Here is a 15,571-nt window from a genome sequence, read left to right as displayed (position 1 = left end):
TCTATTGTGTCCTTGATGGCCCTCATCTTGTCAGTTTTATCTGAGTAGATGGGTTTCCCCTGAGTTCGTTATCTTGGTTGTTGGTGGCAATCTGTCTTTTTCCAAAAGGGGTTTTTCGACCAGACCCGGAGCGGGGTTTTTTTACATTTTATATTTCACATTATTACAAACATATTTAATTTATATCTTTCCGAATTTTTAATACATGCAATAATTTATTACATGTTTTTCCTGTAGTTTCAGTGATAATGTGACTATAACTTTAGCCTACTACCTGAGAAGGTACTTCTCAGTTTTCTTTATTTCCCCCCCAGTAATTTCCCCACATTGTGCTACTGCTGATCATTTAAAAAGAAAATAATTTTTGGCGTGGGTCAAGCCCAGCCCAGAAAACACCCTCAGCTCCCTCCTTCTGCTCTGATCTGATGGTTGTAGCTTACTCTGATTTCTCAGTGTTTTCACTGTGGACTGTTTTCCTCAGCAAGATGAAAATGTAATGCCGGGGGGAAAAAAAAAATAAATCCAGAAATACTTAAGACTAAAAAATGTAACTAGACTTTTATGGCCTTTCTATGGGAAAGAGGACCATTTTCCTGCTGGTCCATTCTGGTGCCTTTGTTGTTGTTCTTTTGCTTATCAGAGGCCTTACATTTCTTCTGCTGCAACTCCTGAATTTCATATGGAGGAAAATGCATTTTCCAATATAAAAGGGAAGGGGAATGAACATTTATACATCTAACTTTTTACAGAACAGAATGAAAATGAACCTACTTCAGGCTTTGCTGAGTGACATGCTTTTTGTCAGCACAAAAAGCATGTGGAAAATGCAGTTATCATCAGTAGAAAGACAAGTCTCTGCATTGACCTTTGGCTTTAATGTGAGAGATCAAGAGCTTCCTGGGAAGTGACAGCTGAGGTAGAAACTCTGTGAACCCAGAGCACAAAGCAGCAATAAAGGCAGGGAACACACACCACTCTACTAAATCCACTTGTTCTCTCAGCCTCAGAGCCCGCGTACAGCCCAGCTGACTTGCTGGGTGATTGCTAATTTCACATTTTTGGGGGATAGGTGTCCTTCTTTTAGTTCTGGCTTGCCTGTGGAATTTTTACCCATTAGTTGCGGGGGAAAACCTGACTGCGGGTACTTGGTGGGTGCTTGACAAAATAAAGAGTTCAGCGGAGCCCAGGGGGGAAGGGGGCAGGAAAAGGGGAGGGTGGGGACAGTTTGGGGAGCTTCTTCAGCTTCGGAGAGGGACACTTTGCTGAGAGCTGTTGCGGTGGGGAGAAGGGAATTCACCATCACCCAGACGGAGCTGCTTCTTCTTCTCCTTCTTCCCTCTTTGTTGGTGGCCTCGCACCCCCTGTCCTGCCGGGACGTGTGGCAGTGCCAGGCACCGCCGTGGAGCTGCTGATCCACCTCATCCACCGGCCCAGGATCTCTGCTCATTCCTCTGCTGATCCACCTCATCCACCGGCCCAGGATCTCAGCTCATCCCTGCTGTTTCCAGCCGACTGTTTCTCAGAGCCCCGCAGGAGCACCGGGACTGCCCGAGGGGTTTGTGAAAACAAAGCCTCTCCTCCATCCCTTCCCGTCTCAGCCGAGAAAGCTGTCACGGGGTGCCTGGTTCTGTTTTCTTGTTAATGCTATAGTTATTGTTGTTTGTTTGTCTTGTTATAAATATTAGTGAAGAACTGTTATTCCTATCCCCAGATCTCTGCCTGAAAGCCCCTTGATTTCAGGATTATAATAATTCAGAGGGAGGGGTCTACATTTTTCATTCCAAGGGAGGCTCCTGCCCTCCCTAGCAGACACCTGTCTTCTAAATCCGAGACACACATCTTTGATTTTTGGAACAAAGGTGCTATTTAAGTGGCATTTTGAAGGAGTCCTTTTTAACCACTTTGTGCTCAGTGATCCTGGTGGTAAAGCAGATGGATGCAGGTCCATTCTCTGGCCTTGAGACCTGCTGGAATGGAATGTGGTGTGCCCATGCTATAACCCCAAAGCTGTGGCTGAACCCTGATGTCTGTTGGGAACATAAATCTAGATTCAACACCAGGAGTTGATACAAAAGTATTTTCTGCCTGATTCTGGAGAAACAATGTAGAGAAACCACGTGTAGCTGCCAAGTTACTATCACTGATACAGCACATGAAAGAAGGCCATTCTTGTATCCAGTGTCAGCTCTGCTCATGCCCAGAATCACAGAACCACAGAATCATTTAGGCTGGAAAAGATCTAAAGATCATCAAGTACAGTCAGTAACCCAGCACTGCCAAACCCATTGCTAAACCATGGCCCTCAGTTCCACATTTACTCGTCTTTTAAATACCTCCAGGGATGGTGACTCCACCTGCCCTGGGAGCCTGTTCCAGTGTTTCATAACCCTTTTGGTGAAGAAATTATTCCTAATATCCAATCTGAAACTCCACTTACACAACTTGAGGTCATCTCATCCTGTTCTTTCACTCATAACTTGAGAGAAGAGCCCAACCCCCCCTAGGCTTCACCCTCCCGTCAGCTGCGCAGAGCCAGAAGGTCCCCCCTGAGCCCCCTTTTCTCCAGGCTGAGCTCCCTCAGCTGCTCCTCATCAGAGCTGTGCTCCAGACCCTTCCCCAGCTCCATTCCCTTCTCTGGACACGCTCCAGCCCCTCAATGTCCCTCCTGGACTGAGGGGCCCAGAACTGGACACAGCCCTCGAGTGACCTCAGCCATGCCCAGCACAGGGGATGTCACTGCCCTGTTCCTGCTGCCACACCACAGCTGGTACAGCCCAGTGCCACTGGCTCATGTTCAGCTGCTGTCATCAGCACCCCCAGGTCCTTTTTCACTGAGCAGCTTTCCAGCCACTCTGCCCCAGCCTGTGGCACTGCAGGGGTTGTTGTGACCCAAGGGCAGGACCCAGCATTTGGCTTTGCTGAACCTCAAACAATTGACCTTGGCCCACGGATCCAGCCAGTCCAGATCGCTCTGCAGAGCCTTCCCACCCTCCAGCAGATGAACACTCCAGCCCAACTTGGTGCGGTTTGGGAACCTACTAAGGGTGGGCTCAGTCTCCTCATCCAAACCATCAATAAAGACAATAAACAGAGCTGGTCCCAGTGCTGAGCCTGGGAGAATGAGATTTATTAAATCTAACAGCAAGGCCTTCTCCTATAAGCTAATTTCAGATTAGCTCCATTATTTTCAGGAGGACTACACACAGAGCTGGAGCAGGCCCAAAAGCTGCCACTGTATTATTTAGCCCCAGGTCTGCCTGGCTGGCTCAGTAATAAATTCAAGAGCCATATCATATTTGATGTGAGCTTTTTTTTTCTGTTGTGGGAGGAAGGCAGAAAGTGTAAAGCTGAAAGACTTCAAAAAATGCCAACACTTTCAAAATCCTGTAACAATATCCACACATTATTTGTTCTTGCAAATAGTCACATTGTTCATAACTGGCCACTGTTCCCAGCAAAGACTAATGCCAAATTTTTCCAGGACCAGATTTGCAGTAGTTATTCTTTGGAGCTCTTGCTGTCTTGGATGATTTCTTTGTGGAAAAAAAAAAAAAAAAAAAAAGAAAGAACTTTTCTACGCATGTTACAAAAGATTTCTGAAAATCATTGAAAGTGCTGCTCAGTGTTTGTTCTTTAGAGCAGATAATACCTCATAAATACAAGTATTTTTAATTTTCAGATATAAACAGCACTGTCATCATTTGAGTGCAGCACAGTGTGAGGGTGATTTGAACTAGAAAAAAACATCTCAGGTACAGCAATTCTCTATATGACTTTTCTAATTTAAAATTATAATTATTTAATTATAATTTAAATCATATATTATGATTTTTTTTATTTATTTATGTCCTTGTGTTGTTATAGCAGACTACTTTAGAGAGAAAGGTAGTTGAATCAACAGAGAACTTGGACTTCATCAACCTCAAAAGTGCTCATTAGGAAATAAAGTATAGAAGTTCAAAACTTTAAACAAGAAACTGCTGCTTTACAACATTTCAGCTGCTGAGTTCCCTTCTGTTTTTTCAAGAGCACTTGTGGGCTTGCTGCTCATAAAAGGACTACTCTATGACTATCTGCCCTCTAAGTTTCTTAACTGAATTGAAAGTGATGTCTTCAATATTTGGTTTAAGATGCTCTGGTTTATCTTTCTAATGCTGTATTTTAGCCTGTTTCAAGATAACATAGTTATTAATCTTACTAAGCAGAGTAAGTTCCCTAATGGTATTACAGCTAAGCAGGGCACCACAGACCCAAGGGACAAAGGAAATTTCTACATTAACACAATTTCAGACTGTCCTGTACATCCTTGAATAATAAAATATATTTTTATCATATGAATTTGCATTGTCAATTGTTATGAGTGTTCTAAGATAAATATTTTAATGAGTTAAGTTAATTAATGGTGTTGAGTTGGGAGTTAAATGGTTGTTCACTTGTGATTGGGATCCTAGAGGAGTGATAGAAACCATTTGAAGTTGATAAGATGTTGGGTGGTAAAGCAAAGAACATTCTGGAAGATAAGCTCCCAGAGAATGACGTTCACATCAAGGACAACTATTGGTGGAGAGAAGGACCAATCATTTGATGCCCTGAGAGAACGATTGGTCCAGGATGCGCCATGGTAAGGGCCAGTGAGAGTCCCCGAATATGGAGCAATGGGTGAGCAGATTTAAAAATGGACCAATCATGGGTGGAGAAGACTTATAAAAGTGACTGCAGGATGGGACTGCGGGAGGATTCATCTTTCTTCGGTTGCCACTGTGGAGTTCAGGCTAGCCTGGCTCCCAGTTCTGTTGGTGTATCTCTTTTGTCATCAAATAAAGGATTTGGCTTCTTGTTTTTACCATCTCACAATTGTCCAGACCCTGTTTTTGACATCAATGACTGCAATAGAAAGTTATTTTAAACCACAGTGGATTGCAAAGTTCTCTGGGGACAGTGGAGGGGGGACGACAACATCATTATCAGCACTGAATCAGGCTGTGTACTAGAGAGAAGGCTTCATGATCTTTTCATCTTCAAGAGCACACCAATTACTAGCTCTTCTAATCATATGAGAACAAAAGAATTTTTAGCTATACTTGATTCTAAATTTGTTCATTTTTAAAGAGGAGTTTAAAAGCTTGAATCCAAAATTGACATTATTTCAGGAAAAAAAAATCTACAGAAAAATCCCACACATATGTGTTACTATTTTTAAGTAGTCTGAAGTGCTAGATTTATTCCCTGACAGCTCAAACACTCAAGAGCCGATGACTAGGACACAGAGAAAAGCGTGATTTGATTCTTCTGCAAAGCTCAAAGAGATATCATCAGACTTTTAGAACAGTACTGGTTCTGATGGCAGACCACCAGGCAGAAACCCAGGGGTTTTAAGGACGTGAAGCAGCGAGCTCTGAACACCGCTGCTCCCCAGGAACAGAGCCCAGGGCAGCCTCCCCAGCGCGTTTACAGCATCAGCTCCCACACCCCCAGTGCCGGTGGAGCAAATCGAGCCTGAGACACTCAGAATTCTACAGTCACAGCTCTGCTCAGCTGGAGCCCACCCTGTCACACACACCGGCACAGCCAGGGGCAGTAGGCTGAGCTGCCCCGTGTGCTGGGGCAGTGGCCGATCTCTGCCGCAAGGCCAAGCATGAAAACAGATTTCTGTGCCAACGCGCAGAATAATCCAGGTCGTTAGCAAAAGTAGTGCTGAGCTGTGCTAAATTTATGACTCTTCATACGTGTCATTCCAAAGTAAAAAGACCTCGCCCTACTCCTCCCCTGGAGCTGCCGGGGAGTAGCCGAGTGCAAGGGAGAGGGGCTAGGACTGGACTCTGCTCCCGAGGACAGGCTGGGTTTGTTCCGGGGCACACATCGTCCGTCCCTCTTCACGGAAAAGGTGAGTTTGGGAGTGTGCTCGGGAGCCACACAGCGTCTTAAAATTGTTTCCAGCCACTGCTGGCAGATCTGGGAGTTTGAAATGGTTGGAAACTTGTATCTCAGTTCCTGTGGTTTTCTGTACATTTGAGAGTAATGTAAACATTCAGATCCTCCTGGTTTTTTGGTTTTGTTTTGGTTTTGGTTTTAGTTTTTTTACATTTTTGTGGGCCTGCTACTAGCAACAAAGACAATAATTTATAAAAAAAAAAAACAGGTTGATGAACGGTGATGAAAGAGGAGCTTCTTTTACATCTTGTTTTTAACTGACTAAATTTGGACCCAGTTAAGACAGCAGAAACAATTGCTACAGGGTGGCATCAGGTGGGCTTCCCTTTGAATTTTTTTGCTGATACAGGCAAATTTTGTGGGACTGTATTAAATGGTTGAAAACAACGGATAGACAGGCAGCCTCAGAAAGAAAAGCCTTTAAATTGCATTTTATACAAATACTCGGAAGTGCTTATTCACCATAAAATAGCCATAGAGCACCACCCTGTGGGGATTGACATCCCTGGGGTTTCAAGCTGTTTATCGTTCTGCATTTGCAACCTTATCACAAATAATTAGGAATGCACTTAGCTTTTTTTTTTTTTTTTTTAACTTGTGCAGAAGTCAGTGATTTTTACAGAGGGCAGGGTGGTCTGTCACACAGTGCTGGTTATGTGAAGAGGCTCTGGCCTGCAGCCCATCCTGTGCTGCACTCAGTGCAGTACCAGCTCTCAGGAAGTAACACAGTAGTTCCCATTGTGATTGCCTCTCCTTGTCATCTCCTTCCACCCAGCACCCAGGGAGCAGAGAGAAGACTGTTCCACGTTTGATTTTACCAGGCAGGAGGAAGCTTGACAGCTCAGCCCACCTCAAGAGCTGCTGGTGCCAAAAGGATCCTAGGAACAGCATCTGAGGAGGTACCTGGAAGACTCCTGCAGCAGTGAGATTCTGTACCACAGCAAATCAGGCACACAGGAATGACCTCCTGAAGCAAGGGAAATAGGGATTTTTAAAGCCGTTTGTTACCTTTCATTGTTACCTTTTCATTGTGCACATTTTCCCACTGCACATAAGTGTGCCTGCATCCATGCAACATTTTATCAGTTTGGGTTTTTTGGGTTTTTTTGTTTTTATTTTTTAGAGAAAATGTTTGCAGCCTATTTTGACTGCCCAGGAGGCCCAGAAAATCTCTATATTAAAGAAGTGATGAAACCAGATCCAGGAGAAGGAGAAGTTCTTTTGAAGGTCTCTGCCAGTGCTCTGAATAGGGGCGATTTACTCCAGGTACGATATGTTAAGCAGATTTATGCACCCAAAAACAGCAGAGATTTTTCAAGCTCCTCTGTGAAGTTTTGACAGATCTGATGAGCTAAAAGAGTTTGAACCTGGTGAGATTTGGATGGGGGAGTTGATAGGGCTGAAAGAAGAGGTGTTTGTTGATTCAGCAGATAAAGGTTTTTGTCTGAGTACAGTGCTGGGCTGGCATGGAAAGGCAGCTGCCTTTCAACAAAACATGTAAAACCAAAGCTCTGGTCTTTCTAGATCTTAGACTGTTTTCTGGGCATTTGAGATGAAAAGGAAATGTTCTAATGGCACAGTTCCAGTGGGAGAAAATTTATTCAAATTCACTTTCAAATTATTGGTTTAAGCTGCAAGGTGTGCTCTGAAATGGAGACCATAGTACCTCCACAGCAGGGATTAGCCTGGACAAAGCAGACTTAGAAATACTTCAATTTATTCTTATTTTAAGAATAAAATTAGGAATAATAATACTTAGGAAGCAAACATGTTTCCAGAGGCTAGAAGATCCTCAAATTACTGCAACATATGCATAGGGCAAAATCAGGATTAAACAGATAGGAATCTTAACTGGAGACATGTGAATGAAATATTGCAGGTCATTACACTCATTGATGTTTGGCTTTTCCTTTCTCGCTTCTTGTTTGTTTGTTTTGGGGTTTTTTTGTTTGTTTGTTGTTTCAGAGGAGAGGGAAGTACCCTCCCCCCAAAGGAGCAAGTGATATTTTAGGCCTAGAAGCAGCTGGGAGCGTGGCTGGGCTGGGTCCCGGCTGCTCGGGCCGGTGGAAGATCGGCGATGCAGTGATGGCTCTGCTCTCTGGGGGAGGCCAGGCACAATACGTGACAGTGCCCGAAGGCCTCCTGATGCCAATTCCCAAAGATATGACTTTTATTCAGGCTGCAGCCATTCCTGAAGCCTGGCTAACAGCATTTCAGCTGCTCCATTTTGTAGGTGAGAGGTGCATTTGCCCATTTATTCCACCAAAACAGTTCGTCTTCCCTTCTGTTACAAAATCCTCTCCTTGCTGCCTCCATTTGAATGTTGTCTGCATTCAAAGGACCTTTTCTCTGGCACTGTATTCCTCTGGGTCCAAATCCAGTATGCCAGACACAAATCCCTGAATCTTGACCACCTCTCCCCAGTGCCAACCTACCCTGCTGATTACATATTTACAAGGAAAGATATGGAAAGATGGTCAGATTTCATCTGTATTTCTCAGTTTGAATCACTAAATGGTTTGGGTTGAAAATTATCTTAAAGAACATCTAGTTCCACTCCCCTGCCATGGACAGGGACGCCTTCCTTTAAGCCTAAACCCTGGAATTATTCCCACAAACATCTGAAAACACATCTTACTTCTGAGGATCTGGCTTCACTGCCTTTATGACCATATTTATCTCTAATTGCTTGTGGATCTACAGTAGGCAACATCTTGTACCTTGTTTAACAGAGATATTATTTGTAGGTAAAATCCACTCTGAGCTGATTTAAAATAGGCAGAAACCCACACTCTTCATTTTAAAAATACGCTGCCAAGGTAATAAACAATAGCACTTGCCAGGGTTTTCCTCAGGCAAGGAATAGCCTTCCACGCTCTTCAGCAGTAGCATCTAAAAGATCCAATAAGAAACAAAAGTTCCAAACATAACTTCCCTGCAGACCTGCTTCAAGCAGTGTTGCTTCCTGGGGATCAGTGAGAGGCTACTTGGCACCCCACTTTCGGGAGCAATTGGTGAAACACAAAGTAATGCAACCAATAGATAGTAAAATGATTTGTAAGACTGGTCTTTAATGTTACCCAGCATTTCTGGTACTCCTCATTGCTGAGTGCCTGATTTCTCAGGATGAACATTCTCCAAGTGTTTTTCTACTGATGGTATAAAAAGGTTGTGACTGCACTCACTTAAGCATCTTGGTCACAGATGCCCAGAACTGTACATGGCCAAGACAAAGTCCCTTCACTGAGGCTGGTAAAATGATGTCCTGTCAGCACACTGCAACCTCTGCTACTTCTGGATTTCTGTCTTTTATGAAGGCTACAAAGATGTCCAATTGTCCAAAGTTCAGTCAAGGGCATCTCTTTCAACCTCTTCTTCGGTATCTTCCAGACTGTTCATGTTTTAATCCAAAGGTTAGGCCCAAAGGGTGACCACTTTCCTTATACCACCTCCAGGTAAAGTACAGGAGGGTGAGAGAGTGTTGATCCATGCTGGAGCCAGTGGGGTTGGCATGGCAGCCATTCAGCTGGTGAGACTCGCAAAGGCTATTCCCATTGTGACAGCAGGAACTCAGGAGAAACTGGAAGCAACAGCAAACGCTGGAGCAGCTGCAGGGTTCAACTACAAGAATGAAGACTTCAGCGAAAAGGTCTTGGAGTTCACCCAAGGTAAAAACCTCTTTGTGAAAGTACAAATGAAGCTCCCAACATATGGACACACACTCAGTTTCAGCTGCCACTTGGTGAGGGAGCAGACAGTAGTGACCCTGTAAGCACAATATCCTGTTCAGCCCAGAATGAGCCTTTCCTTAGTTTAATTGTGCTGTTTTCTGCATGGGCTCTCTGGCTGTGTTCATTGCGGGTATAAATATTATGCCTTGTTATTGCTGTCTCCCCAGGGAACTGTGGGACCAAATCCCCACATTTTGGTGTTTGAATCATCACAGAAGTGAAGCATGGCCTGGGTTGGAAAGGACTTTAAAGATCATCTTGTTCCCACCCCCTGCCATGGGCAGGGACACCTTCCACTAAACCAGCTTGTTCTGAGCTCCAGGTTGTTGGGTGCAACCTGGCCTTGAACACTTCCAGGAATGGGGCATCCACAGCTTCTATGAGCAACCTGTGCCAGTGCCTTGCCCCACTTAATTCTTGAACTGTTAAAAAATATATATTTTCTAAGCATTTGGTTTATGTGGTTTATGCCTGAGTCTGCTTATGGGTAACTGATGATTCTTTTTTTGTGCTTGATTCTGTAATTCCCTTACAAATCATTGTTCCAATTCCTAATTTCAGTAGAAAGAGTTAAATAAGAATTGCAGGGTTGATTCGGTACCTATGAATAACAAGGTTTTAGTTTTGCTTGAAATTATCCTACCCTTAATATGCAGCTTGACTTCATTGCTGAAATCTCTTCTGTTTCTACTCTGGTAGGTTCTGGAGTCGATATTATTTTAGATTGTGTTGGGGCCTCACACTGGGAGAAGAATATCAACTGTCTGAGTACTGATAGCCGGTGGATTATTTATGGACTGCTGAGTAGAGGTGAAATCCATGGGGATTTGCTGGCAAGGCTGCTTTCCAAAAGAGCCAGCATCCACACGAGCCTGTTACGGCCCCGACACAAGGAGGCAAGTAGTGGCTATAAGCAGTATATGCAGTTTGATCTTAAAATCATAATAGTTTTGAGTGCTTTCTTTTAAAACCAGTGTTAAACACTTTCTTGCCAAAAAATGCCCCACCTTGAACTGTACTACATACTTTGGAAAATGTCACAAAATTAAGTTATAATTTTTTTTTTTATTATTTTTATCAAATTCCTCCCTTAATGAGAGGAATGACACCCAGGACTTCTTAATGTGCTTTGTGAATACCATAATTTAGATATTTGGCCCTAGAAGAAATAAAACTCCAGTGAACAGGCAACTTGATCAAGTCTGAGGAGGGGAAAATAAAAATCTCTGTTAGATCACTTCAAAGTTAAAACTGAGCATTTGGATGCCCAGTTACCAAAGAAAACTCATTTTATGTGGAATATTCTCAGATACGACAGTCTTTTACTGACTGACCCGCAGTACAGAGCCCTACATGGTTTAAGACAAATTATTTACAAGAACTTTTGTCAGTTTAATTCAAATGGTTCTGCACTGAGCTCACACCACTTTGCTTTGGAGAATTTCATTCAATTAAGATGTAATAAATCTAAAACCTGTTCTCTTGTTTGTAATTTAGACCTGTCAGGTGTTTTTTATCTCCATTGTGAGAATGTCAGAAGGTTTCTCCTTGAGGGCTGTGCACATTTTCTATGCCGTGCTCTGAGGCACCCCGGTGAGTGAAGCGGATGGGAATAACCTTCCAGGTGTTTATTTTCCGCAGTACAAGGAGCGGCTGGTGAGAGCCTTCACGGAGGAGGTGCTGCCCCATTTTTCCGGAGGGGCTTCCCCGCGTCTCCAGCCCCTCGTGGACAGCGTTTACCCCCTGCACGCCATCGCTGAGGCACACAAGGCTATGGAGGAAAACAGGAACATCGGCAAAATCGTCATCGAAATTCCCGTTTGCTTCAAGAAAGGGCCGCTGCAGTAGCTGCTCTGGGACAGTGACTGCGGGGACTGCACTGCGGCCATCCTGCCGCCTCTGCTGCACATCGGGACCGATTCATGTGGGTGGCGAGGAGGGGGAAAGCATAAGGAGGAAGCGTTTATTAAAGAAGTTCGTGTCATAATTCCTGCACCACGGACCGAACGTGTGGGGCTGCGCCTGGGCCGGACTGAGGCGCGGGGGGCGGGGTCACGCGAAGGGCGGGGCTTGGTCGCGGGGCGGGCCCGAAGGCGGGGCCGGGAGCGAGGTCACGTGAGAGGGGTCGGCTCGCGCGCTGCTGCTTCCCGCGCGGTGCACGCCGGGATGGATCCGGTTCCGTGAGGGGAGCGCGCGGTGCCTGCTGGGATAGATTCGCGCTTCCGGCTCATCTCTCCCGGTCCACGGCGCTGTCTCCGCTCCAGCCTCCTTCCCCGCCGGTGTTTCTGTGCCAGGCCGCGGCCCCTACTCACCGCCCGTCAGCATGGCGATGCAGGCAGCCAAACGAGCCAACGTGAGTGCGCTGCCCTGTCCCGTCCCGACCCTGCCGGGCTGGGTTCTGGCTGCATCCCCGTCCCGCTGCAGGCTCCGTCCTGCTGCTCGGACGGGAACGCGGCAGAGGGGGGGTGGAGCTGGGTGATATGAAGGCCCGTTCCAGCCTCAGTCATTCCGCGCTTCAGTGACTCCATGATTTAGCCCCTAGGCTGCTGGGTTTAAGGTTTGCAGTAGGTGCTTTGGGTCTAACACACCGCCTGTCCTTTCCCCATCAGATCCGGCTCCCTCCGGAGGTCAACCGGATCCTGTACATCAGGAACCTGCCGTACAAAATCACGGCCGAGGAGATGTACGATATTTTTGGCAAGTACGGGCCCATCCGGCAGATCAGAGTGTGAGTATTTCTGTTTTCTTTGGACCATGATGGGGTTCACGTGCTCCAGTGCCAGTGGCCGCTGATTTTCACTGCTGCCCTGGAGCAGCGCCCCGAGTGCCAGAGGGGGATGTGAAGGTGCACTTAACACGTGAAGTTGTTAGAAAATTATTCTGCTGGGAGGTGCAGAGAATGAGCTTAAATTTGAGATGAACTTGGGGAAGTTGATAAAATATGAGAGACTTGTTTGCTTAGGTAACTTTCAAATACAGCTGAAGTTTTACCTTGACTTGGGGTAAAAATAGGAAAGGCAGAAGCTGAGTACAGTTTTCCTGTTTTATGAGTATCTGGTAATTAGCTAGTGGGAAAACAGAAATGTTGCTGTTGCTGGATCTGTTCATTAGAAACAAATACCAGCAGCAACCCCTGTGTGTCAGAGACAGAATGTCCTTGGGCCATACTGTGTCTGGACAGTGGAGACATGACTGTGCCTTTGGTTCTAAAATGCATGGTGGTTGTACAAATCTGCAGTGACTCCAGTGTTCCTGGTTAGTTCAAAGGCTGAGGACATGAGCTCTAATCATCATAGGAGGGTTTGTGTTGGAAGGGACCTTAAAGACCATTTCATTCCAACCCCCTGCAGTGGGCAGGGACACCTTCCACCTGACAAGGTTGCTCCAAGCCTCATCCAACCTGGCCTTGAAACACTTCCAGGAATGGAGCATCCACAGCTTCCCTGGGTAACTTGTTTGACTGATTGTTGTGTAGAGTAAAGTGAGTTTTACAGAGTTACCCTCAGTAAGTAAAGGACACCAAGGGGACACATCCTGCTGGTGCCATTCTGGGATGTGACACCAGACAGACCCTTCTCGAGCAAGGAAGGGTAGTGGATGTGGCTGGAGAAGTAGCTGAGTGTAAACACTGCCTGACCAAATAGGTGGAATCTTTTGCTAATGAGCATGAAGGAGAGCCAGTAGTTAAGTTTTTTGAAAACATGTGTGCTGCTACAGCATGAAAGTGGGCACAGAATTAGGATGTATCAGGGGCTTTCCACTGGAGTGATGCACTGGTTTGTGCATCCAGCAGTTTGTTCAGAACTACTAATTCATGTAATTCCTGCAGAAATCCAAACAACAGCAGTGCCAAGCCATAACGTGTAAGCCCCTTTGTAAAGGCTTTTGTGCTATGTGCAGTGTTTATCCCATTCTCCTTCTTACTTTTGTGCAGTGTGGGTATGTGTGATACTGTTTGCCCTTGGGAGTTCTCAGAAGCACCTCAGGGACAGTTCTGACTGTGAGGTCTCTATCACTGTCTTTTTTAATCGAGACCTTTGGGATCTGTAAACTCTGCAGCCCCTCTGGGCTCATTACTGTTACATGCCCAGACGTGCGTCCCATCTGTCAGGCAAAGGACATGGAATTGGTGCTCCCATGGGTGATGGCTGTGCCTCAGCAGTGGGTTTGTACCAGCAGGGCTGTTCTGCCTCTTAAATTGACTTTGTGATATGCCAGAAGCCCTGTTCCATCCTAGGGACACATCTGATCTAGACTGCCACTGACAGCCAAGTCTTGTAATATTAAATAAAAGCTAATTGCTATAATAAAGATTTAAATTATTTCTAGACCAAACATGGCAAAAGCTTCAACAACCCAGTTGTTGTGGAGAGGTGCATTTCCTTTATGGAGTAAAATACAGCACATTTTCCTGTTGTCTCTAACTCTGAAGTGTTTGGTGTGGAAAGCAGGGATGTAGTTTAATACTTAGAAAAAAAACCAAATTGTTTTTTAATGAAGTTGCAGTAATTCATCTAATCTCAGTCACTGTGAAATAAATAAGCTATTTCTTGTTCATTTTATTTGACCTTGATGCTGCCCTTGCTGTGCAGTGGAAATACCCCTGAGACCAGAGGAACAGCCTACGTGGTCTATGAGGACATCTTCGATGCCAAGAATGCCTGCGACCATCTCTCTGGGTTCAATGTGTGCAACAGATACCTCGTGGTTCTGTACTATAACGCAAACAGGGTATGTAAACCTGGGCTGGGGAAGTCACCTCTGAGCAGAGCTGTCACAAAAAAACTACCCCAGCATCAGCTTGTAAAGACAGTTGCTTTGGTATTTTTAAGAAATAAAATCCAAACTGTTAGAGGGAGTGAATGGGATACCTGGTCAGAGTTTCATATTTACTTTTTGGTTTGTGTGCAAAAAAAGTACCTTTGGACAAAGGGTGTGAAAAATATGTTTGTGGGGAGTGTATTCTGTAGAACAGGGTGCAGATGCCCCACAATTGCACAGCTGCAGCAGGAGCTGAGATCTTATTTATGGGTAAAACGTTCTCAATGTTCTCAGTGTCACTGAGAGCATCTAGGGGCCTGTGACATTCTCCAAAGGCAAGAATCAAACAGTGCTCTGGGTGTGTGATGGTGATGGAGTTAACAGTGATGTTGGTTCCAGATACTGGGAAATAACTTGTCATAAAATGAGAGGCTTCTTACATCTTACATCTTTTATTTTCCTAATGACAGGCATTCCAAAAGATGGACACAAAGAAGAAAGAAGAACAGCTGAAGCTTCTCAAAGAAAAATATGGAATTAACACAGACCCGCCAAAATAAACTGATCTTTTTTGGAAAACTGTTTTCAAGCCCTGCCGTTGAGTTCTTGGCCTAAATACAGGAATTCTTAAAGTGTAATTTTTTCTCATATAAATTTGATAAACTGCAATATGAGTCTTTATATCTTCAGATTAGGATTAAATAAATGTAGAACACAGGGAGATCTGCTGTAACATTAAATCCCTGTTGGGGGTTAGGTGTCCTTTTTCTTTTTTTTGTTCTGGCTTGCCCGTGGAATTTTTACCCATTAGTTGCCGGGACAACCTAACTGTGGGTACTTGGTGGGTGCTCAACAGAGGACAGAGAGTGGCCGAGCCCAGGGAGGGGAAGGGGGCAGGGGAGGGTGGGGGCAGTTTTGGTGGGTTTTCTTCGGCTTCGGGGAAAAACATTTTTTTCTGAGGCGCGGAGCTTGCTGCGGTAGAGAGAATGGAATTTCGCCATCACCCAGACGGAGCTGCTGCTTCTTCTCCTTTTTCCCTCTTTGTTGGTGGCCTCGCACCCCCTGTCCTGCCGGGACCTGTGGCAGTGCCAGCCACCACCGCGGAGCTGCTGATCCACCTCATCCACCGGCCCAGGATCTCAGCTCAT

The 15,571-nt window shown here is 45.2% G+C and overlaps 2 protein-coding genes across 2 annotated transcripts; both read left to right on the top strand.

Moving 5' to 3' along the window:
• Positions 1 to 5,746: 5,746 nt before the first annotated feature.
• TP53I3 (tumor protein p53 inducible protein 3) lies at positions 5,747 to 11,657 on the top strand. Its single transcript, XM_015623356.2, has 7 exons — positions 5,747 to 5,884; positions 6,707 to 6,830; positions 7,055 to 7,197; positions 7,897 to 8,164; positions 9,387 to 9,599; positions 10,362 to 10,558; positions 11,304 to 11,657. Exons 3-7 carry the CDS (start codon positions 7,060 to 7,062, stop codon positions 11,508 to 11,510), a joined length of 1,023 nt encoding a protein of 340 aa, XP_015478842.1. The 5' UTR covers positions 5,747 to 5,884; positions 6,707 to 6,830; positions 7,055 to 7,059; the 3' UTR covers positions 11,511 to 11,657.
• Positions 11,658 to 11,820: 163 nt separating this feature from the next.
• Positions 11,821 to 15,144, top strand: SF3B6 (splicing factor 3b subunit 6). Its single transcript, XM_015623357.3, has 4 exons — positions 11,821 to 12,015; positions 12,272 to 12,390; positions 14,255 to 14,393; positions 14,894 to 15,144. Exons 1-4 carry the CDS (start codon positions 11,986 to 11,988, stop codon positions 14,981 to 14,983), a joined length of 378 nt encoding a protein of 125 aa, XP_015478843.1. The 5' UTR covers positions 11,821 to 11,985; the 3' UTR covers positions 14,984 to 15,144.
• The last annotated feature ends 427 nt before the right edge of the window (positions 15,145 to 15,571 follow it).

This window comes from Parus major, chromosome 3 (assembly GCF_001522545.3).
Source record: "Parus major isolate Abel chromosome 3, Parus_major1.1, whole genome shotgun sequence".
Classification (NCBI taxonomy): domain Eukaryota; kingdom Metazoa; phylum Chordata; class Aves; order Passeriformes; family Paridae; genus Parus; species Parus major.
The sequence above is the reverse complement of the archived record's forward strand: the minus strand, read 5'-3'. Positions and strand labels throughout refer to the sequence as shown.

What these genes read in the sequence shown, in the direction of transcription:
- SF3B6 (XM_015623357.3), top strand. Translation starts at nt 11,986, where the DNA reads ATGGCGATGCAGGCAGCCAAACGAGCCAAC. An exon ending in AGGCAGCCAAACGAGCCAAC is followed by an intron (nt 12,016 to 12,271) that starts GTGAGTGCGCTG and finishes TTTCCCCATCAG; the next exon opens with ATCCGGCTCCCTCCGGAGGT. An exon ending in TGTACTATAACGCAAACAGG is followed by an intron (nt 14,394 to 14,893) that starts GTATGTAAACCT and finishes TCCTAATGACAG; the next exon opens with GCATTCCAAAAGATGGACAC.
- TP53I3 (XM_015623356.2), top strand. Translation starts at nt 7,060, where the DNA reads ATGTTTGCAGCCTATTTTGACTGCCCAGGAGGCCCAGAAAATCTCTAT. An exon ending in TCAGCTGCTCCATTTTGTAG is followed by an intron (nt 8,165 to 9,386) that starts GTGAGAGGTGCA and finishes TACCACCTCCAG; the next exon opens with GTAAAGTACAGGAGGGTGAG. An exon ending in TACGGCCCCGACACAAGGAG is followed by an intron (nt 10,559 to 11,303) that starts GCAAGTAGTGGC and finishes TATTTTCCGCAG; the next exon opens with TACAAGGAGCGGCTGGTGAG.